The 25582-nt window shown below is 36.7% G+C and overlaps 1 protein-coding gene across 2 annotated transcripts in view; it reads left to right on the top strand.

The window, feature by feature from the left end:
* ap (apterous) overlaps positions 1 to 25582 on the top strand; it is a 379716-nt gene that overhangs the window by 316320 nt on the left and 37814 nt on the right. For both annotated transcript variants that reach the window (XM_017606468.1, XM_017606475.1), the window contains one exon: positions 1381 to 1634. In XM_017606468.1, coding sequence (XP_017461957.1) covers positions 1381 to 1634 — 254 coding nt within the window. The remainder of the gene's footprint in view (positions 1 to 1380; positions 1635 to 25582) is intronic.

Below are 25582 nucleotides of genomic sequence, written 5' to 3'. Positions count from 1 at the left end.
CAATATTTCGAAATTTAAGGACGCTAATTTACTTAAAATGTATACACCCCGGCTTATCATGTAGCGGTAGCTTTCGGAAAGGTGGAAAACATATATTTAATACTTGCGCCGGGTATTTAATGTTCGGCTCCGCCCGAACTTAGACTTTCTTACTTGTTAAAAATTTTTTTGTTAAAGATGTTGCTCATTCTCTACATATAAAAAATTTTCGAACATATTTCCTTGTATTTGTTTACATGATCGCACAAATAATTATGAATTCTTGAAGTAGGAATTATAACTGGCATCAAACAACGGAATAAAAAGGCGATGAAAAAAGTTTCCTGATAGTATTGCGATAGTGACCACCATTCATCGATAGTGCACCGGGTGCGTGTTGCCCCAATTTTTTTAGAAGATATTTAAACATACTCACTTAACTTTGATGCGATAAAGCGACTAAATTATTCTAAAACAAAGATATGAGCGTTGTTACCTCATACACATACAAATATACTATTGACGACTTCAGCATTAGAAATAGCAAAAATGCATATAAACTAACAAAGGTAACAACTAGTGCAAATATTAGGGTATCGAGGTACAGTATAGATATAATAATATAATAACAAAAACAAATAAGTTAAGGACGAGCACACCTAAAAAGTTAAACATTGTAATAATAGAAATATTAACAAAAAACCAACAAAACCAACAACCACATGATCAAGTTTAAATAGCACTGGAACTGCTGCGCTTGATTGTAGTTGGCTTAACAAATGAAATAGTGGAAAAATGCAACAAGAATTCACAAGGCGAACTTAGAACAGTGCGTAGGCAACTGGCTAAGTCAGTGGAATCTTCGGTTCGCATCCTACTGAAAGAAGTATGATGAGGAAATGTAGTGATTTCCGAAATAGCTATCACTTCTACCATTTTTTCAAATTATTGTTGCTTTTCCACAATCAGTTTTTCATTAAAAACGGCCTCAAGCTCAATAAACATTTTTGAATTAAATTTTTTTTTCATATTTTCATAAAAAAAAATCTGGAATGATTAATTAATTTGTCAGAAACTATCAGACCTATCGGAAAGTGATGTATATACGGTCTTTGTAGAATTTTGTTAGCTTTCATTTGCCCTATTTCATATAAGATTGTTAAATTGGTTCGTAAGATATACGTGATTAAGTGTAACCACATTTTGTTTTAAGCTGAATAACGGTAAATTGAAAATATCTTGACAAATTGGGGACAAATTGAAACTATCGATAATATCGATAGTGCCATCCCTAGTTTTGCAGCTCTAGCACACAGCACAAATGCACATTTATTCCCTAAATCATAAATACATTCAGAGTCAAAAATATATTTATTCTGTAAATATGTACATTCCATCTAGAACGCACTATAGTATCGCTCGCGAGGGAGACGCGGCGTCCGCAAGGCTCGGAGGGTCATTTTCGTATTGCGCGGACTTTGGTTCGCCACAAAATGAGTCGTCCAGTCCTCACTCAGATCCCACTCGCATTGTTCCTAGTGGCATATTTGTGCCTACTTCACATGTAATCTCAGGACTAACGCAGGCGCCGCGACAAAAGGGCAGACCTCGGAAAAGGAAACCTAAGGACATTGAAGCTCTCACTGCCAATATGGGTAAATAAATGTAAAAAGCTTATATACTTACTATATACATATTACGTACCCGTTTATATTTCAAAATTGCTTAGAATATCTAATTTCTTACTAATATGTTCTTACTAGTCTCAAATATATACTAATATTCTCCCAGAAAATATAAGATCAGGAATTCGAAGTAACCAGACCGCTTATCTATGTGTTTCTGTTAGGTTTTACTCCTGTTTAGAAACCAAACGGCTCAAACGGACCAAGCAGGTCTAATATTAACAGAGCAGTTGTTGAAGGATATATAAGTTTTACAGTGACCATAAATTAAAGGGCTGCCCGAAATGATATTTGATTTTGTCGTTTGCGGTTACGGATTTATTATCTACTAGCCAATGCCCGCTTGCTTCGCGGCGCCTAAAAAAAACGTTTGCGTTGGCCAATACAAAAATAGCTTTTAAAAGCAAAAGCGGTCTGTAAAGTAAACATTTTTAGTTTAAATTGAAACGAATAAAGAGCAGAATCCCCCTCACACATAGGCCAAGAATTAATAGTAGCGCTGTGATACCGATGGTCTTATTTCCACCAGTGCCAAGCGTGCGTAATATTCTTCTATGATCTTGCAACTTCAACATTGGTACGATGTACCATGTAAGCCAATAAAAGTTCTTATAAGGAAACTAAAGAGCCCAGACGAGCGTTTTCAGTTATAGGAGGGCCAAGAGTCCTGTGAACTGGTTTCTTTGAGTCTTACTGCTGTACTAACGGCCGCCCCGAGCAATTTCGTCAATCGGAGGTAGGTGCAAGCTCGCATTTAGGGTGTACGAGCGCGTCAGGCAAAGGTGCGATTACACAATGTTGCGGTCTTTACATACATACTTAAACGAATCTTCCATTTAGCCATATGAAAAGTAAGTTCGTCCAAGATGAATATAGGGCCAAAGCAGACCAAACCTCGCGTGGGTTTCTATATATTTCGGTTGCAGCGCAATCCATTAGGTCTCTTTTCTGCAAAACCATTGCTTGTCATGAAATTATTACGCATAATGAATTTCAATCAGATTTTATAAAATATAGCGGATTAATTTTTAGGAAACGAGTTTTTCATCATACAGGTAGCTCACTTTACGAATTTGAACGAAATCGGTTAATAAATACGACTTTTATAAATAACTCTACTTCAGTGCCACCAGCGTGTTGTCTAGTAGGCTTTAATAGGACCATATATGCAAGGTATAACCTCCGACAATTTGACTAGCTTTTGAGTTTAGTCCGAACAACGAAAACGGCTATCATTTTATGTATGTATGTACATATATGTTGCAAATGAAAAAAATCATCATGAAAGTAATAAACGTTTCGAATTTGCATTAACAAAATTGGTTCATAAATAGGGCTTTTATCAGGTCCGTTTTTCGCTTATACCTTGAATTTGAATATGACTCCTGCGCCACCTAGAGGGTATATTTTTGGCAAACGTATTTCACATCATGCTGGCAGCATACGTTTTGAATTTAGAAGAAATCGGTTCATAAATACGATTTTTATAAATAACTCGACTCACGCGCAACCTAGCGGGTCTAGTTTTCGCATACATATTTCTTATCATGGAGGCATTACACGTTTTGAATTTGAACGAAATCGGTTCATAAATACGACTTTTACAAATAACTCGACCCCAGCGCCCCCTATAGATTAGAACGAACCAATACCTTTTGCTGAACCCTGTATATTTAACAAGGATCCATGGGCGTAGCCAGAACGAAACTTAATGGGGCCTATACAAAAAAAAAGTTCAAAACCAACTACTTACTTACTAAAAATTTTTTTATTATAGCTTAAAATTATTGTAACCAATAGAGCTAAATATGTTGTACAAATACACATAAACAGAAGTTCACAAAAGTTGATATAAAACCATTCATCGACTTAAATAGTTAACTTTTTACTGCGTATGCTTATTTTATGAGGAGGAATCATCGAAAGCCTAACCCCGTCAGTGTGAGACTTTAACCCAAACTAAACTTCATACCGTCATGTACCGTTCCCCTCCCGGTACCACCGTCAAGGATTTTGTCTGGATTATAACACTGTGCGACTGATAAGATTATAGACCTATTCTCTTCTTCTCTTTTTTATTATTTGGCCCTGTAATCGCCAAAGCGATTTTGGCCGAGTTCAACAAAGCCCGCCAGTCGTTTCTGTTGTGTGCCAACTGACGCCAATTGGAAATGCCAAGTGAAGCCAGAATACTTTCAGAGCTGGAGCGTCGGTGTCCATTCGGACGACATGGTCAAGCCAGTGGAGCCGCTCTATTTTAATTCACTGCACTATATCCATATCGTTACAAAGCTCATACAGCTCATCGTTCCATCGTCTACGGTACTCGCCGTCGCAAACGCGTAAAGGCCCGTAAATCTTCCGCAAAATCTTTCTCTCGAATCCTCCAAGAGCCGCCTCATCGGATGTTGTCAATGTCCACGCTTCTGCGCCATATACCAGCACGGGCATGATGAGTGACTTATAGAGTGTGGTTTTCTTACATTGAGAGAGGACTTTACTCCTGAATTGCCTACCCAGTCCAAAGTACACTGAGAAAAAACGCGTTGTAAGAATAAAAAATTTTTATTTGATTACCGTTTAACAATGTTCGTATTTAAATCAAGTGAAAAGTGTTAACAAAATGGATTTTTCCATTGTACATAAACTACGTATAATGGAAATATTCAATTCAAATACGCCCGTATTAATATGAAGCATTTTTCACTACACGGATGGCGTTTTGCACGTATTGGATGCTTTTTCATATGAAAGTATATGTATACAAAGCATGCACAGCGGTGACAATACATATACACATACACACATACATGGTATGATATAATGCACTAATCGCGCGCTGTGACGTTGATTCAAACTCAACATTTGAAAACACCTTTACATGTATGGCTGTAGCTGAGTGTGCAACGACGCTTGATACAATTGGTTGCGGCCAAGAGGGTCCGGCTTCAATTATCATCAGACGGAACATAAAATTAATTTTTTTTCTCCTTAATTACGAAAAAGCATCTGTGCACTTCACAACCACATATTTTATAACGTATATACTCAAATTCAAAACGAGTTGGGTTGGCGATCTTTCATATGCGTATTTTTTCAATTTAGCACGTCTTTTTTTAATTCTAAAATTTTTTGCCCTCAGTGTAGTACTTGTTGGCAAGAGTGATTCTTCGTTGGATTTCCATGCTGACATTATTATCGGTGTTAACGCTGGTTCCCAAGTAAACGAAATTCTCTACTTTCTCGAAATTATAACTCAACAGTGACTTGGGTGCCAAGACGCGAATGTGCTGATTGTTTGTTCGATGACAACAGATACTTCGTCTTGTCCTTGTTTACCACCAGACCTATCGCTTTGCTTCCTTGTACAACTTGGAAAAAGGCAGAAAAGACTTCGTGGTTTTTCTTACCAATGATGTCAGTGTCATCGGTATAAGTCAGCAATTGTACGCTCTTGTAGTAAATTGTTCCTGAGTGGTTGAGTTCTGCAGCTCTTATTATCTTCTCCAACATCAGATTAAAGAATTCACATGAAAGCAGTCGCCCCTTCTTAAACCTCGTTTGGTGGCGAACGGCTTGGAGAGTTTTTTCCCAATTCTGGCCGAGCTTGTGGTATTGCTCAACGTCATTTTACACAGCCGTATGAGTTTTGAGGGAACGCCAAATACATATCTGCGTATAGGCAACTATTTTTGGTGCTGTCGAAAGCGGCTTTGAAATCGACGAATAAATGGTGTGTGTCGATCCTATTCTCGCGAGTCTTTTCGAGGATTTCGCGTATTGTAAATACCTGATCTGTGGTGGATTTGCCAGGCCTAAAGCCATACTGATAAGGTCCAATCAGTTCATTGACGGTGGCATTCAGTCTTTCACACAATAGATTCGATAAGACCTTGTTAGCTATGCTTAGAGTGCTGATCCCGCGGTAATTGATACGCATAGGGGGTCGCCTTTCTTGTGGATTGGGCAGAGTGCACTTGAATTCCAGTCGTCGGGCATGTACCTTATTAGCTCTTTGCCATCGTAATTGAATAGCTCAGCTGACAGGCCGTCATCTCAAGCAGCTTTGTTACCTTTTATCAGCATAATCGCTATTCGTACTTCGTCATAGTTAGGCGCTGGGATATCGACTCCATCGTCATCGACTGGGAACTCGGGTTCGTCTTCTCCACTTCTTTTAGTGCTTCTGCCATTCCATTATTTGAGTACATTCTGCACATAGGGCACTAGGTCGCCATGGTTATTCCTACAGGAGTCTTGAATCCTTCCATAACTCGCTCAACTCTCTGCAAAAAAATTTCGGGTGTTTTTTCTGTCGGCCAGCATTTCAAGAATTTTTCTCAGCAGCTTCCTTACTTCCTTCCTCATCGTACCTGTAATGAGCGGGAAATGTAGTTCCAGTGCTCGCGTATGTCGGTTTTATCAAGAGTGCTCTCTCACAGCAGGTGTGAGTCGAGCGAATCCATTGGGCGTCTGTTTTGAATGCAGCTTTTCGTCGTTGAACTTTCAATTGCAATGTTGGGGGTCTTTTTTTGCTGCACCGAGGTGGGGTCGTATATTGGCTGCTTCAATATAGTGATGCGAGTCGATTTTTGGCCCTCGGAGTGTACGTATGTACATCTAAAACACTGGAAGCATGCCTTCCGTCTATCACAACATGCTCGATTCCCATTTTTCGATCTGGAGACACCCATGTAGCTTGATGGATCTTTTTGTGCTAGAGCCCAGTACTACATACTGCCAAGTTTCGGGATACCTCGTCCTTGTCTTCCATTGGCACATATGAGCGAGATGTTGACGAATCTCGCTTTGATGCGGATTGTGGCTAGACGTTCGTCCACTGGAGTGAATGCCCTTCTCTCTCCCACCGCAAATCCAACACGGACTTGCGTCCCTTTACGTAGCCACTGGAGTAGACGTCGCAAGACTCCACGCTTACCTTCCTCGCCCCGTCCATCGCATTTCATAGATGGCGGTGACTTGTGTCCCTTTACGTACCAACTGTAGCAGACGTCGCAAGTCTCCACGCTTACCTTTCTAGCCCCGTCCATCGCATTTCATAGATGGCGGTGACGTCAGCCTTTAGTTTCCCTAGGACATCAACCAGCCGGGGAGAGGCACCTTCGCGATTAAGGGTTCGGATAGTGCATACCCTTAAATCATAGTCCTTCCTATGTTTGCCGTGATCGTCATCAAAAGATTATACCCCCATCCGAGGCATGTGTTTTTTTCATTGGGCAGGGTTTTAACGTGGCGGGACCCAAACCCAACGCACGCGGCGTGTTACTCCCTCCCACTTTAGCTCGCTCCCAAACTAGTGTTCGATCGCTACCCAGAGGATTCATAGATATAAATATCCGGACGTAGTGAGCTGCGATTTCCCGATTTATTTCCCACCCTAGTGCGAAATCAAATGAATTGACATTATTGCCTTTTTAAAAACGAAATAAAATCCATTGACATTATTTCCCTTTCAAACATTAAATTTGTTTAGCTTCACGGCGGCCCGCGTCAGCGCGCCACAACGCGCGCGCCGCGCTCGCACACCACGTCACGCTACGCCGTGGCCTCCCTCCCCAGACACCCCTTCCCCGTCTCCCACCGTGCTGTAACGCAGGTAGATTTATTTTTTTGTATACGGTGAAATCAAATTTTTATATATTTTAAACATCGAAGGCTTATATTCAATAAAATACCCTCTATCAGCACACTTTTCACAAAGATAAGCTAAGCTTTAACTGTCTTCAGTGATATTAATGCTACCTTATATAGCGACAGGTAATAAGTCCCAGATGGTTTCTAAACTCACAAATTAGTTTTTGTGCAAATTGCAGATAGAGGGTTTTAATGAATTCAAGCCCTCGATATTTCAAATTTTTATATTTGTATGTTATTAGAAGCAGGGATGCCAACTTGGCTCAAACCGTGCCATTTGTCCCTATTTTACTTCAAATGGCACTTAATTTTTCAATTTGGCACAAAGTGCCAAATGGCACTTTTGTAAAAAAAAATTACATTTCAATACATTTTTGTGAAATCCTTTGCGTGCACTTCTTTTTCTCAACTAAAATTTTCTAATTTAAAAGGCTATTCAACTGGTTTATCTTATTTTATCATTGAACTTTTGTTTTGAAAATGTAGCTTTATTTTATTGCTAAATGTGAATGATTAACAGGAATGACACCTTTTTTGGTACTTTCATTTTTCTATTTGGCACATTTTGGCACTTTTTTATCCTCAATATGGCACCTCATATCTAAGGATAGTTGCCAGCCCTAACTGGAAGATTTCTGCTGTGTTTTGGGGCAACAACTTGTCTGCAGTAAAAAAGCATATAATTTGTGTTTCAAAAGTGTGTGAAAACCAATCAATTAACTTATATGATCTCGGTTCCGATATTAAATAATCAATAATTGTTTATACCCGCATTTTGGCACATTGGCTCGTTGAATGTGCCATCAAATAAATAGTGTCATCATTCTCCTTAGCCGGTTTTAAATGATGTCGTCACAAACTGCTGGCGGAGACATGAATACAGTTTAAGAAAATTCTTTTTTTATAATTGTTTGCTTATAGAAAGCTTGGTTTCTTTTCCACCTTAGACATTCCGAATTCGTTCAAAATATGCTAATTTAAAACACAGAATTCTTTCAGTGTTCCTCCGGGATTTTTGGACATGGACTGTTTCTTCAACTGAATAGTGTTCGCTTTATTTTTGTGGAAACGAAACATGTTTCGCAAGTTATGGATCATTTCTACACTCTTTCTTCAAATATTTCTCGTATTCCAGCTATGCGCAGGCGTTTAGTTTTTCGCATCGTGTTTTTACATATTTGTAATTTAATTTTTTTAATAAAATCAAATGGTGCTAGTTCATGATAGTGTGTGGATTGATATCACAACACTGAGGATTTGGCAATAACCTTTTTCATCTATTAATAAAATTATAGTTTAAAAAACTAAAACCTCGCTATTAAAACTTCCATTCGTACTATCACCTGGTTACTTTAAGAATGGAAGTTTAAAGCAATTCAAATTCGTACTGTCTTCAGGCATGTTACTTGAGAATGGAAATCGCTGCATCTTTAGGCGCATCAATATTACATAGTTACACCCCGAGCTAATAGAAGCGAGGTAAAAAACAACACTTACGGGGCAATGTTTATTGTAAGAACAACATTTTTTTCTACGAATCGACATACTTTAAGCATTGTTGACGCTATTTCCATTTGAATGAGGAAATAGCGTCAATGACTTTATTTCCAAATTTTTGTTGACTTTATTTCGCTTTCGAAAAGGTAATAATGGCAATTGACTTTATTTCGCACCAGGGTGGGCAGCGGTGACAGGTAATAAGGTCAATGGAAATAATGTCAATTGACTTTATTTCCCACCCTGGTGCGAAATAAAGTCAATTGACATTATTACCTTTTCAAAAGCGAAATAAAGTCAACAAAAATTTGGAAATAAAGTCATTGACGCTATTTCCTCATTCAAATGGAAATAGCGTCAACAATGCTTAAAGTATGTCGATTCATAGAAAAAAATTTTGTTCTTACAATAAACATTGGCCCGTAAGTGTTGTTTTTTAATAGAAGAGAAAGGCTTTTGCCAAATCCTCAGTGTTGTGATATTAATCCACACACAATCATGAACTACCACCAATTGATTCTATTAAAAAAAAATTTAAATTACGAATATGTAAAAACACGATGCGAAAAACTAAACGCCTGCGCACAGCTGGAATACGAGAAATATTTGAAGAAAGAGTGGAGAAATGATCCATAACTTGCAAAACATTTTTCGTTTCTACAAAAATAAAGCGAACACTATTAAATTGAAGAAACAGTACATGTCCAAAAACCCCGGAGGAGCACTGAAAGAATTCTGTGTTTTAAATTAGCATATTTTGAACGAATTCGGAATGTCTAAGGTGGAAAAGAACCCAACTTTTCTATAAGGCAACAATTATAAAAAAAAATTTTCTTACACTGTATTTATGCCTTCGCCAGCAGTCATTTAAAAGCAGCTAAGGAGAACGACGATACCACTTATTAGATGGCACACTCAACGAGCCAATGTGCCAAAATGCGGGTATAAACAATTATTGATTATTTAATATCGGAACCGAGATCATATAAGTTAATTGATTGGTTTTCACACACTTTTGAAACAAAAATTATATGCTTTTTTACTGCAGACAAGTTGTTGCCTCAAAACACAGCAGAAATCTTCCAATCAGGGCTGCCAACTCTCCTTAGTTATGAGGTGCCATATTGAGGATAAAAAAAGTGCCAAAATGTGCCAAATAGAAAAATAAAAGTGCCAAAAAAGGTGTAATTCCTTTTAATCATTCACATTTAGCAATAAAATAAAGCCACATTTTCAAAACAAAAGTGCAATGATAAAATAAGATAAACCAGTTGAATAGCCTTTATAAATTAGAAAATTTTAGTTGAGAAAAAGAAGTGCACGCAAAGGATTTCACAAAACTGTATTGAAATGTTATTTTTTTTACAAAAGTGCCATTTTGGCATTTTGTGCCAAATTGAAAAATTAAGTGCCATTTGAAGTAAAATAGGAACAAATGGCACGGTTTGAGCCAAGTTGGCATCCCTGCTTCCAATAACTTACAAATATAAAAATGTGAAATATCGAGGGCTTGAATTCATTAATACCCTCTATCTGCAATTTGCACAAAAACTAATTTGTGATTTTAGAAACCATCTGGGACTTATTACCTGTCGTTATATAAGGTAACATTAATATCACTGATGACAGTTAAAGCTTAGGTGGATTTTTATATCAGAGCGCGACGTGGTGTGCGTGCCGGTCGCGCTGGGTACGCGGGGCGCGAGCGCGGTGTGGCGCGCTGACGCGGGCCGCCGCGAAGCTAAGCAAATTTAATGTTTGAAAGAGAAATAACGTCAATTGATTTTATTTCGTTTTTAAAAAGGTAATAATGTCAATTGACTTTATTTCGCACCAGGGTGGGAAATAAAGTCAATTGACCTTATTTCCGTTGATCTTATTACCTGTCACCTGGGCAGCGACGCAAAGTTGGGTATGAACCACAGTATATACAGTAACAAACCTTTTCGCAGTTTTTCACCATTTGGTCCCCGAGGAGTACTTTTGGGTTGTGTGCATCGTTTTCGTTTTGCGCGCACGGCAACACTTACTGTGGGGAATTTCGCCTATTGATTAGAAGTTCTTTTCCAGGATAAAATATACATAATTATGTGTTATTTATGAAAAAAATGTAGGTTAAGTATAATATTCATCTGTAATGTATGCTGATATTCATACTTAATGAAAAATAATATCAATAGTTAAGTACATAATTAACGCTTGTGTTTTATAAACTAGAAAACTCAAATCGTAGTTATAGCACTGAATGGAATTTTCTTAAATGCAAGTTTAAAATTGAAAAAAGTCCATTATAAGATTATATATATATATGTATTATTTATATATATATTTTTATTAAAAACGTACATTTTGTGAATTTATCAAGCAAAATTCTAAATTTCCGAATATATTTAAGTCGTTATTAAAAAAAAAACATACAAACATAGTTATACAGACGCCAATGCCTGCCAGCGCATCCGCCCAGACAGTTCATTAAGCACACCCAAGTTTGAGTGATCTACAAGTTATAAGCGTTTTCAGCATTTAACAGTTGATTACCATATACGGTGTCATATAACAATTTCTACACTGTACTATGATAATCTGTACTAGTATCTATGATAATAGACAATAATTTGCAGTGTTTTTACACTTTCCAATTAATTTCGGTCATTATTACACAGTCATGACTTGTGCCACTCTGCCATAGTACGGTTGTTGCTCCCTTTCATACCGCAGTAATTTTGTATACAACTCTGAATGAACAAAATGCATGCTCCTTCTCATTATCAACCCTGGTCAGATTTAACCCCCGAGGAGTACTCAAAACGGTTTATTACTGTATATACTGCGGTATGAACCTTCTATTGTAATTTGCAATCGCAACGAAACAATGAACAGCGTCTTTATCTAAAGGTTTTGTATACTTTTTGATTGCGCTTATTTTCGAATCGTCTGGCAGCAGTCTCTTTTCTGAGCACTTGTTCCCTAAAAATGTTACCTCAGAACGAAGAAAATTGCATTTTGTTGGGTTTAGCTTGAGATTACACTTTCTACATGTTTCGAACACTTTAGCTAGATTTTTTAAATGGTGCCTCTCGCTACAACCTATAACTATGACGTCATCAACGTATAAAAAGGCTTGATTTGGCGAGATGCCTGAAAAGGCTATCGACATCATTAGAGAAAAAGAATTCGGTGCTACATTTAAACCAAATGGCAAAACTTTCCAGCGAAAAGCTCCGTTGTCAGTGCTGAAAGATGTTATATCTCGTGAGTTTTTATGCAATGGGATTTGGTGAAAACCAGAAAACAGATCTAAAGTCGAGAAGTATTTTGCTCGTCCAAGGTTATCTAAGATATCGTGTACACGCGCTAGTGGAAATTTGTCAGCGATAAGCTTTTCGTTAAGTGCCCTAAAGTCAACACACATGCGTTACGATTTTTGTCCTGATGGGTCTTTTTTTGGTACTAAAATTAATGGACTATTATAATTTGAAGAGCTTGGTTCGATTAAGTCGTGTCGCAACAGGGTATCGACTTGCCTATTTATTTCTTCGCGTTGTGTGTACGGCAAACGATAGTTTTTTATATAAATGGGAGTCTTGTCATTCAGTTGAAGTTTCTGTTCATAAAAGTTATTGAGTGTCATAAGGTCTGTTTTAAAGCAAATACATCGGCGTATTGTAAACATAATTCGAGCAGTTTGTTTTTAGCATATTTTGGCATTTGTTTTTGTAAAATTGACTTTAGTTCCTCTAAACGTTTTGTGTCTTTGGAAGTTTCGTTTATTTTGTAGACATTATAGTTACTTATATCCTCAGCTTAGATGTTATAGTAACGAACATATTTTACCTCGTCCATAGTATTTATTACTTTTAAAATTGGATTTTTAGTGTCGACGACACATTTAGATGTAAACACACCAGAACAAAGCTCGTGTGAGTCTACAAAAACAGGGTTGTTGGAATGAGTCAATTTAAATAAACGAAAAACTTCACGTCTTGGAGGAATTACTAAAGTGTCGGTATTTGAACCGTGCAAAATTGCTATTTTAGTGCTTTCTGTCCCAATGCCGATAGTTATACTGCCGTTTGCGTAGTTAATAATACATCTGTTCGTCTTTAAAAAGTCTTTGCCTAGTATGCCGACAGAAGATATATTAAAACTGTCATCTACAACGTGAAGAGTATGCGTAATAAAAAAATTTGATACAACCACTTACAACTACTTATGGTTTCCAATGTTCTAACCGTTTCAGTTGTTACACCAGTGATGTTTATGGTATTGCTACTGTTAATTGATGAATTTCTTGCTAAACTGGAAATCTTGTTTAAAGAGATGTCTGCCTGTGAATCTACGAGAAACGAACATAATTTGTAAAAATCGGTACAATTTAATTCAATAAAGTCAGAATAGTTAAGGTTCAAGCAGTAAATTGATTTTTCAGGGGTAACTACGTTTAATTGCTTAGCTCCTGCTCCCCCAGTGTTCCCTCCTGAGGGGCATCGGCATTTAAAAATCGAACATTAGATGTATTTCTAAAATTCGAACGAGAAGAGCTGTTTCTGTTGCTTGCCGAGCGATTGCTAGTGCCATTTCTGTAGCTATTTTGTATATTGTTGTATTTTGTATTTTGACTATTGTGCCTTGTGTTATTGCCATTATTGTGCCTATTTGTATTGCCGTTATTAAATCTGAAACTATTGTTGTGATAGCCATAGTTGTTGTGCCCTCTAAAACCTCCTCGAAAACTATTTGGTATATTTGCCCGTGACCTAAAAGATAACACCTGCCGCTCTTTGACTTCATTATTGTGTTCTACAATCATTTTCGCGACTACATCTTTTGAATCTGTAAAGGTGGTCGATGCTAAAATAGATTTTACTAGCTCTGAACGACTGTTCAGCCTGCAAACGTTTACTGTCTGCTCTACCGCTAACTCATGGGCTTTCGCTTGAGTCATACCCTCAATATATAAAGATCGCTCTAATGCATCAGATAATTCCTCTACTCGCTTCGCAAAATCGGCATAGCTGTTATTAGTAATATGTAATGACGCGATTTTGCCAGAGACAACTTTGGAATTATCTGGTTTGATTCTGCCGCGTAGCGCAACCTTTATTTGATCCACTGAAATTATTTGACTGGGTAAAACCTCACGCGCTTTGCCTTCGAGTTTTGACTTTAAAAATTCTTTAAATGTTGTAGTTAAACTTTCATCCGACAATTCTTCTATTAAATTGATTTTGTTATTCGTGAATTTTTTCCCGATTTGTTGAAAGTGGACGGCTTTGAAGAACACGCTTGGTAAATTTGAAAATTTTGCTTGTAAATCTTTGAATACCNATTGATTTTTCAGGGGTAACTACGTTTAATTGCTTAGCTCCTGCTCCCCCAGTGTTCCCTCCTGAGGGGCATCGGCATTTAAAAATCGAACATTAGATGTATTTCTAAAATTCGAACGAGAAGAGCTGTTTCTGTTGCTTGCCGAGCGATTGCTAGTGCCATTTCTGTAGCTATTTTGTATATTGTTGTATTTTGTATTTTGACTATTGTGCCTTGTGTTATTGCCATTATTGTGCCTATTTGTATTGCCGTTATTAAATCTGAAACTATTGTTGTGATAGCCATAGTTGTTGTGCCCTCTAAAACCTCCTCGAAAACTATTTGGTATATTTGCCCGTGACCTAAAAGATAACACCTGCCGCTCTTTGACTTCATTATTGTGTTCTACAATCATTTTCGCGACTACATCTTTTGAATCTGTAAAGGTGGTCGATGCTAAAATAGATTTTACTAGCTCTGAACGACTGTTCAGCCTGCAAACGTTTACTGTCTGCTCTACCGCTAACTCATGGGCTTTCGCTTGAGTCATACCCTCAATATATAAAGATCGCTCTAATGCATCAGATAATTCCTCTACTCGCTTCGCAAAATCGGCATAGCTGTTATTAGTAATATGTAATGACGCGATTTTGCCAGAGACAACTTTGGAATTATCTGGTTTGATTCTGCCGCGTAGCGCAACCTTTATTTGATCCACTGAAATTATTTGACTGGGTAAAACCTCACGCGCTTTGCCTTCGAGTTTTGACTTTAAAAATTCTTTAAATGTTGTAGTTAAACTTTCATCCGACAATTCTTCTATTAAATTGATTTTGTTATTCGTGAATNGACTGGGTAAAACCTCACGCGCTTTGCCTTCGAGTTTTGACTTTAAAAATTCTTTAAATGTTGTAGTTAAACTTTCATCCGACAATTCTTCTATTAAATTGATTTTGTTATTCGTGAATTTTTTCCCGATTTGTTGAAAGTGGACGGCTTTGAAGAACACGCTTGGTAAATTTGAAAATTTTGCTTGTAAATCTTTGAATACCAGCTCGACATCTTACATCTATCGAACTATTGTATTATTGAAAAAAAAAATTATTATTTTCAACCGAAGCTCTAAAAGTTGTAGTATAAAAGCACCGCAGTGGCATAGGCGAAAATTCGTATGAAATTTTTATCGAATCTTTGAAAAAAAAATAAAAATTAATGAAAATTCCAAAATCTGACTTTTGCCTAATGTTGCAAAGAATTGAAGAAAAATTTTAGTAAAAACGTTAAATTGTTCAAAAGTTTCGTTTCACAAAAAAATATTAGTATTTGCACATGACTGTACCACTGAAGCTGAAATTCCAAAAGAAAAAACAGTAACATATATGTGTATATTGTTGAAAGTAACTTCAAATATTTGAGTATAATACAGATGTAAAATGAAAAAAACATTGGTTTATATGTATACAATTGGAAAGTTTTAAAATTTAAAGGAAAATTTGGTCGAAATTTGCACACTGTGCACCATACATACTGCAAACCGCTATGCTGTGCTTTCCTGCTCGCTCTTGCTGTTGACTTCGCTGTAGTTAAAGTTGTTGTTGCTGCTGTTTCGCGCCACGGCTTAGCGATACCTATTGTTGGCATTGCTCTGCATACCCCTACTCGTTGTTACCGTTCAGTGTCAAAGTGGTGTGGTTTTACGTACAGTTATATGTACATATAACGGTTATTACGGTGCAGTGGTGGCTTGGCGTTACTTTGGTTTGGTGGTACAGCACAGAATTTTAGCTGTATTACTGTACTTTAGTTTACCACATATTTTGCAATTGTTGGAAAATTTCAGTTTTTAGAAAGTATTTTTTCATATTACACTGACTTTAGCCACTAACCAACACAACTGTTTTATGTAACTAGCCACTGCACTTGCTTTTTGTGACCAAATTTTGTACCACCGTCACTTCGCGCCTTTATTTATGTTAATTGAAAAATGTATTGTTTATTTTGTTTTAATTGAAAAATTTGGTACCACCGCTTTTTTTTGTTTAAACTTTTTTTAATGTTTTTTTTTGCAATTTCGAGTTTTTTTCCTTCAAATTTTTGTATTACGGCTGTAACCGCCACCACATTTTTGTCTTTAATATAAGTTCATTCTTAATTAGGTGTTTGTTTTTCGCCACATGTATGCTATTATATGTATGCGCGTTTGAGTTTTTTTAAAGTTTTTGTTTTTTTAATTATTTTTTGTAGTGATTTTCGAATTTTTATATATTTTTTTGTAATTTTTGTAAGTTTTTTTTTGTGTGTGGCCGCAATGTCGCGAGATGGACCCACGGTCGCCATGTACTTATTCCACATTGCAGTTACTTGCTGGGGTGTGCCAGTTGCCGTCGGATCTGCGGAGCCCTGGCGCTCCGCCGGCGCTGATGCCGGCCAACGCCTGCTTGGCACGGAGCCCTGTTGTCCGGGCACGGGCTCTTTATTAAAAGGGATTTACTCGCTCGCTGGCACGAGTGATGGCTTGTAGCCAAGGTACAAAAATTGAATTAAGTGAAAGTGGCAGTGTTACATTTTTAATATCGTAAATTCTTAATTTTACAAGGTGAGTTGTAGTAATTTGTAGGGTTGCAATTGTATGCTTTGATTACACAGTCTAATGCGGCTAGATCGAAATCTCTACGACAACTCTACGCTCTATTTAGCAAGCTAAATAGACTTTTTGCTCAACGGAGACCTTTAAAGTCTTGGCAATGAATTTCATTACTGATTGTTAAATTTTGAAATGGCTACGACATTAAATCGTATACTCGATAAAAGCACACCACTTTAGGTACATTTAGAACGTAGCCAAATAATGTATCGGGAATCATGCTCTTATTTTCATTGACATTTCAATGGCTTTTTCAATAGCCTCCTTCCTTTGCAAAAGGGCATTATTATTGGTTAAAACATAAGGGGTATTCACAAATTGAGCAGGTGGTCTGGCACTCTGGCAACAGTCGTTTCTTGAGTTATCTGCTGTTTTGTCAGATTGCCAGACCACTTGCTCAACTTGGTGAATACCTACATATATATAGTAGTTTGGCTGGAACTTCTCAGAGAAACTCCTTTCAAGGGAATTTTAAATATTAAACATTGTTTAATGTGAGTCCAAAAGTACTCATAGCACCGAAGAGAGAGGTTGACATGTTTAATTTTTAGGAACATTTATCTACTTTTAGAAATTTTTTTTTTTCGGCAAATGAGTACAATTTGAAAATTAAATTCTTGTTTGTATTGCGAAAATGTATTTTATAACGTCAGCAGATAGGTGAATGCTGTCAAATCGACGAAGGGTTAGCGCTCCGCTGATGGCGCAAACTATATATTCTACATCGTGACTTTGAAATAAATACATATACATGTTCATACAACAATTCGAGATAGAAAGCTAACTCTAGGCGAGAGGTAACTATTGTTTACCGTGTACACAGCTTGTAGAGTACGTGGTAGAGAAAAGTTGAGATTTCCCTATTTTGTCTCTAGCTAGAGTGAATATCTCCTACAGTTGCTCTACCGTGTAAACTTAATGAGAGAGGAGATTTTTATTTCAGTAAAACTCTAGAGCAGCGAAATGCAGAAAGAGCTTTTACTCTGCACGCGCCTATACAAAATGTATAGAAAGCTTAAAAGAGCTTTGCCCGCGGGCAAGGCGGTGCCCATCACCGCTCTAGAGAGATTTCTGTACCGTGTAAGCTTATGGTGCTCACACTCACCAACGTGTACGTACGCCGTGTCTGTTTGACATAGCAACATATAAAATTTACTCTTGATAGATAGAGAAAAGCACGCGTAACCGTCGCACGTGCACGGTGGTGAGTTTTACATAGCGCTCTCATAAGTTTGATCGTGTCAGCTGACACGTTGACGAACGTGAGTGCGGCTCTCTCTCTATCAAGAGTAAATTTTATATGTTGCTACGTCAAACAGACACGGCATACGTACACGTCGGTGAATGTGGGCGCCTTTAGCTTAAAGACACACATTAGAATTCGAATCGTTTTGTAATCGTTCTCTAACGTAAATATTTGTTGGGATGGGACAATATATTCTCACTATTACCAAGGCATTTGAGAAAAATTAATTTTTTTTTCGACCCACCCTAATGTTTATGTTTCGTAACTCGATGTTTAGGTTTATAACAACTAGGCTACCTCGTATCCTGGCGGATGAAGCTGTACGGTTGAGAGCATCTATATATATAATACGGGAAGGTATTTTTTGCCCAGGACAATAGATCTGCACCGCTCGCTCGATTTTCAAAAATGAGGAGTCAAATTAAAGCGCTTGGCCTGGCGATGTGGAAACTGGTTTTATTTTTTCGAAAAGAGTTACCACCTGTTGAAGAATTCAAATTATTTAATAATCAATACCATCAGATCCGTACCGTTCGTTCGATTTTCAAAAGTGAGGTGTCAAATTAAATACTCGAGCTGTAGACGTGCAAGAGGGTAAAAGTTTTTCGAAAACAGTTGCCACCTTTTTAAAATTTAAGTTCAAATTATTTAAAATGTTAAACCAATTATTACAAAATGGATATCAGTCGAAATTGTTTTGAAAAGCTTTGTTTCATAATTAAACTGTAGGAGGGTTGCCACCAGACGAAAAAGTTTAAGGACGTAGTAGTTTGTAAATATTTTGAGGAGGGCTGCCACCTGTTTGAAAAAGCGAATTTAGTTAACTTAAGCACAATCAAATATGCTAAACAAAAGAGTGTAAGAAATCTTTAGTTTCAACACTAATAAGGCACTTCTACCAAGCCTTAACTGCAGTTTATGCCTATTGGAGAAACGAGATTATCACTCGAACGGGGTAATTGATCATATTTAGTACAAGAAAACGAAAGTAGAAAAGCAAAAAGTAAGAAATAATCATTGCCAATCACCCCATGTTAAAATATTTTGTACTTATCTGAGCCCTTAACTGCCGCTGTGGTGTAGTGGTAAGCAGTGCGCGCTTCCACTCCGCAACACCTGGGTTCAAGCCCTGGTTAAAGCAACATCGCAAAAAAATATAGAAAAAGGTTTTTTCTTAACAGCGGTCGTCCCTCGGCAGGCAATGGCAAACCTCCGAGTGCATTTCTGCCATGAAAAACAGCTTCTCATAAAAATACAATCGCCGTTCGAAGTCGGCGTAAAACTGTAGGTTCCTCCGCTTTGTGTGACAAGATCAAGGCGCACGCCACAAATCGGAGGAGAAGCTCGGCCAAACACTAACATATGTGTAAGCGCCAATCTATTATTATTATTATAACTGCAGTTAAGCCTTTGGTGGAAATCGGCTACAAGAATATTTTTGAGGAGTTTATAGAGGGTTGACACCTGTTTAAAAAGTTAAAAATCAAATTATTTAATGAGTTACATGAATTACTAATATATTGGTATCATTCAACATGGGTTTGACAAAGCTGTATTCCCGAACCATATTAAAAGGGTTGCCTCATGTTTGGAAATTCAAATTCAACTTAATACATCCGTTAATTAAAATATGTATCACAATGACAGACAAAGGTTATTCAAGTAGATTTTAGCTTTAAACTAGGGATGTTGCGATACAAGTAAATACAAGTAGGTACTCGATACTTTCATCTTGAAACCAAGTACTTTTGGCATCGATACTTTCACCACATACAATAAGTAGGTATCGGATGTAAGTACTTGGTATCCGCAAAAAGTACTCATACATAAACTCCCATTGCTTGTAAAGCAAAAGTACGAATGCCAAAATATAAGGTAGAGCAATACCCTGCAAAAATCGCGACTAGTCCATGCATGCGTGTAAAGAGTACTCCCTAAGGACCAAAGAGTACTCCAAAATTAACCACAATTCATATAAAAAATATGGTCCAATTAACATTGCGATGTCCTAGGGCAGGACCATATACTCCATCCCTGCATTACATCAGAGTAGCACAAAACTACTCCAACATATTAACAATGGCATTGTTGTTATATTTTTTCGTTTGTACACGCTTTTGTTCTTCACTTCTCAAATGCTTTTTCGAAATTAATAAACACCAAGACAAAAATTAAAAATTACATGTTGCCTCTGACGGTATTCGAACCCGAACATGCTGGGAGCTAAGAAATAACAGCGAGCATCTCTACACGTTCAGCTACAGCCAGACATGCAAATGTGCTTTCAAATGCTCAACTTCAATCACGTTTCGTTAAAACACGAGCAGTGATCGGATAACAAACAATAAGCTGGCGCAGAGACACGAGTTGGTCCGCTACAGCATGACAGAGGAACACTTTTGTAAGTACTCCAATTTACCACAAATAGACTACATGGTCCAACGATTTTTGCAGGGTAAGTGAGAGCACAATATTCGATCAACTCAAAGCCATTTGAGCAACAGAGCAAACAAAATTTACCGTTGCTATTGTGGTTTGCCATACCTCATTTCATTTGAATTTCATTTTCTTGGTGGTGTTGCTTCAACTGAAAGTTAAGCTTGTAGAAACAGTTCGTAAACAAATTTTTAATACAAATGTATTTGTCTTTTTATTATTTGTTTGCTTGACGATTGTTAAATCGTTTGGATAGAGAGGCATCATTTTGGACATGTTTTAATTGGATCTTCACGGTCAACCTAAAATTTTTGAGTAAAAGTAGCAAGCTAGCTGGCGGAAAATGAGTAAATAAAAGTACATACTCGATACTTTTTGGTTGGTATCGGCTTGGTATCGATGCCTTTTCAGAAAAATACTTGCAAGTATAAGTATCGATAGTAAAGGTTATTTCCACATCCCTACTTTAAACTATTTTGAAGAGGTTTCCCACTTTTTTAAAAAGGTGAATTTAATTAACTTACACGCAAATTATTTGAAATACAAAAACACGGGTATTAAGCGAAAGAGTGTTAAGAACTTTAGTTTGGACATTTAAAATATTTGAAGAAGGTTGTCGCGTGTTCACAATGTGACATTCAAATTATTTAATAAGTTGATGAATTATTAAAAGGTGGATATCAATGGAAATGTGTTTTCAATGGGTTGCCACTTGTTTGACAATCAAATTCAACTTAATTTATCAGTTAGACACAATGTTAGACGAAATAGGTTTAAGAACATTTTAGTTTGAAAATACTTTCGCAGAAAATTTACACCTGTTTTAATAGTCGAATTAAGTTAACTTATACACAAGTTTTATGAAATATTTAAATATGCGTGGCAATCGAAATATATTTCTGAAGGCTTTAGCTAAAAATATCTTTGATCAGGCTTACCACTTTTTCGAAAAGTCATACCGGTCTAACTAAGTATGTATGTATATGTATTATACGAGAAGGAATTTTTTGTGGAAGTCATTAGATTTGCCCCGTTATTTCAAATTTTAAATATGAGAGGACAAAGTAAAGACCTGGCCTGTAGATGTGCGATAAGATTTTATTTTTAGAAGTGGGAACTTTTTTGTCGGTATAGGGTAATTTGAAATTTGATGATCAGGGAACGGATTTTATGGAAATTGCCTTTTTTTCTGCTAAAGAGATAGAGTATATTCGATTAAGAATGTCCACGATTTAGCTTTCCCTGATTCCATATATACACATTTGATGTTGCCTGTTTTTGCCTTTTTTAAGATATTTGCCTTTTTTTGCCTTTTCTACCTTTAAAAAAGTGATTATAGCATTTACAATTTTTTTTTTTAAGATTAAAAAATATACACATGCCCATGCGGCTTATAGAAGCGCAGGGACCTCTTGCCAAATTGGTGTTGGAAAAATTCAAAGCCGTTTTCTCAGCTAACGTAGGCTTGGAGACAATAAGGGGTGTGGATAAAATTGTAAAGGGCGAGGAAAACGCCCTTATTCCTGATAATATGAACGTTTCAAACGTTCCATATTTAAATTGGGCTCCACTTGTATCAACTTACGTCGAGCGCACATTTAGTACATTCAAGGCTTTTCTTCGCGAAAATCGAATGAAAATGCTGCCAGAAAACTTCAAAATGCATCTTGTGGTTCAATGTTACTACAACTATACAGATTAAAGTTTTATGAGTTAGAAACTCGAAAGGATAAAATAGTCAAAGATTCAAAGTACAAATTTTTCATATAATGAAACTAGTTCATAGTTTTTCTCTTTTTACTTGTAATATAAACATTTCTAAAAAAAAATATATTTTTTGATTGTTCTTCGTATTTTCTGTCTTTTTTTAGTGCCTTATTTTGCTTTTTTTGCAATACCTTTTTTTGCCTTTTCCTGCCTTTTTCGCTATTTTGTTTTGCCTTTTTTTGCCTTTTTTGCAACACCTAGTGCCTTTTCCTGCCTTTTTCGCTATTTTATTTTGCCTTTTCCAGCCTATTTCGTTACTTTATTTTGCCTTTTTTTATAGGTTTTTAGGTCCTAAAAATCTGTTCCCTGTTGATGATATTAAAAACTGACACCACGCGTGACCTCCTTTCACTGAGAAACGGCTTTACGGATTAAGATGATATATGGGACTCGGATCGCTTATAACTCTCACTAACATTTAAGTTTTTTAAATCAAATGTTGGGCGTTTTAACGCCATGCAGGTTAACTAGTATTGGGTAAATAGCTGGAATTGTCTATCATATTGTGTAGGTATGGAACCTTTGACGGAGTTTTCGCCTGTTTCAATAATGGGCTACATCACTGTATTATTGAATAACTTAATTGACAAAGAGTGTTCCCAGAAAGCGCATTGAATATTGAACGCATGACCTTCTCTAAAAATAGGGAAATCTTAATGAAACTCTGTACAAGTACTTCTTTTGATCGTAGGACGGATGCACGATTAAGAGAAATAGAGATTGCGCCCATCGCGGTACCGCTATTCCGCACTTTGTGAATTTGACAGAATCAGCTGTGTGCGTGAGGTCATCTTGGTGCAATTGTTGATTGAAGAAAACCAAATAACGATTTAACTGGGAACGGTTAAGTTATTTGCCCAATGATTTCGGGCTATTTTGTCCGAATAGGTGACCCGATCAAAAAAGTTTTACACACACTTGTAGCCAAGGGTCTACACTCTATTGTGAAACCAAATTTATTAATAAATTCGGTCTGAAAAATACACTTTTAGTGAATTTCGGAGTGAGTTATACGCAAATATACTGTAGATGGCGCAGCCGGAGTTATCTTGGTGCAATTGTTGATTGAAGAAAACCAAATAACGATTTAACTGGGAACGGTTTAGTTATTTGCCCAATGATTTCAGGCTATTTTGTCCGAATGGTTGACCCGATCAAAAAAGTTTTACACACTTGTAGCCAAGGGTCTACACTCTATTGTGAAACCAAATTTATTAATAAATTCGGTCTGAACAATACACTTTTTGTGAATTTCGGAGTGAATTCTACGCAAATATACTGTGGATGGCGCAGCCGGAGTTATATGCACAATAAATGTTGAACACTTTTGACAGTAGAAAGAAATACTGTTCTATCGAGTTTACATTTCCGATGTCAAAATGCTAATTTTAGGTCATTTTCCAATGGTTAGCCAAAAGTATGTGGAATGTTTCGAGGGATCAGGTTTGACTTTTTACAAAGTGTGTACTGTGCTCTTTCTAGTGGGTTAGATATCAAGACCAACGCCCAATCCCCCTGCGCCCACTAACCCAAAAACAGTGCGCAAATAACAAAACATTTCCAATTTAACTATTTGTGCATTAATATTTCTGCGTAATTTTACACAATTATTGAAACATTACAAGCAGTGATCGGACTTCAAAAAAAATTTGTGTGGTGAATCTGGAAAAAATGTGGTTGATTTCAAAAAGATGTTGTAGATCTAAGGTTTTGGATCAAACTTTATACAAAAATCAAAAATTATCTGCAAGGTTTCACCTAAATTGCAAACATTTTAATTAGAATCTAAAACAAAATTAATTTTAGTATAATAAAGTGCACGATTGAAGTTGCTAAAAATTCCGTTGAGTTTTGCAATTTTTTTCCTTGAGTGTGTAAAGCAGTTCCTTCCATATCAAGATGTTTTTCGAACATATTTTGAAAGATTTCTGCAACCTTGCGGAGTGCTTCCAGCTTTTCTTTTTATCACATTACGATGTAGCGGACCAATGTGGCACGTTCCAGAAACCGCTACTTGAGATTTGCCGATTTTGACATTTCTCAAGTAAAAGTAAACAACGGTTTAGAAACTTTAGATGCACTGCAATTTCCTAATACTTTCTCAAAAATCGCCGCTTTTTTAACATTTTCGCTATTAGTTCTTTTTATAAATCATTTACTTTGCTGTTTAACACAATAAAACCATGTTTCCTGTCGAAAAATTGAATATTGGGAAAACTTACTATTTTACGGTTTATTTTATCCACCCATTCTGCCTGTTCTTAGTATTAAGTGTTGAAAAGTTTTTGTTCTTAAAATTAAGAAAATTATGTCGAGCAAAAATAAAACTACTCAAAAACGCGAATATGTGGTAGATTTTAGACCTTGTGTGGTAGATGTGGTAGATGCTCAAAAAAGTGGCAGATCCGATCGTGGATTACAAGGCAAAATGAAGTCTGCAGAGGCAAACTGTAAAAGTGAAAACAAAGCGATATAAGTAGGTTTTTTTATGAACATATCTACATACATATAACTTCATCCAATTTTCCAACATCCGGCATGTGCTGAAAATCGTACTTAGCTAAAGGGCTACATGCCCAAAATCATTGCTACGTGTTCCTGTTTAATTAAACTTCGTATATTTATTAACTCCTGCAAAGTTTGAGGATTTAATATTGATACTAACACATTTTTCCGAATTGTTTACATATTTTCCTATGCGTGTTGGCATTTCTCTCTCGCAATTAAACGAAGTTGACGTCACGCAAAAATTACGCTCACGCATCCTCTCTCTCATGAGCGAAATTTTGTATTCTTGGGACGGATGGTAATGAAAATGGGCACAATCGGACAATAACCAACAGAAATACGAAAACTGCGATATTTTAGTAACTCACTCAAAATAGATATTTACAATTATTTTTTGGCGAAAAATAAGAATATTATAAATTTTTTGAAAATGGGCGTAGCCACGCCCACTTATAATTACATGTGTATAGATTGGTAATCGCTTCACCAATTTCTCCCAAACTTGGCACAGTTGTTGGCCTTGGTACAGCATACCAAACGGCTGAAAATTTTCAAAATCGTATAACCACGCCCACGTCCATATAACAGAAACTTAGAAAAATACGAAATCTTCGATAAATCAGTAAATACTAAAGCTAATTCATTCAAAATTTATGCTTGCAATAATACTTTAACAAGACATACGTTTATGATAAAATTTTGGAAAATGGGCGTGGAACCGCGCACTTATGATCACACATAGGTATGTATCTCGGTAACCGTTGTACCAATTTGTACCAAACTCGGTATGGTTATTGTGCTTGCCACATACAAGAAAAGCGTTGAAAATTATTGAAATCGGACTAGAACTACGCGCAC

This window comes from Rhagoletis zephyria, unplaced genomic scaffold, assembly GCF_001687245.7.
Source record: "Rhagoletis zephyria isolate East Lansing unplaced genomic scaffold, Rhagoletis_zephyria_1.1 Rzeph_scaffold_00162, whole genome shotgun sequence".
NCBI lineage: Eukaryota > Metazoa > Arthropoda > Insecta > Diptera > Tephritidae > Rhagoletis > Rhagoletis zephyria.
The sequence above is the reverse complement of the archived record's forward strand: the minus strand, read 5'-3'. Positions and strand labels throughout refer to the sequence as shown.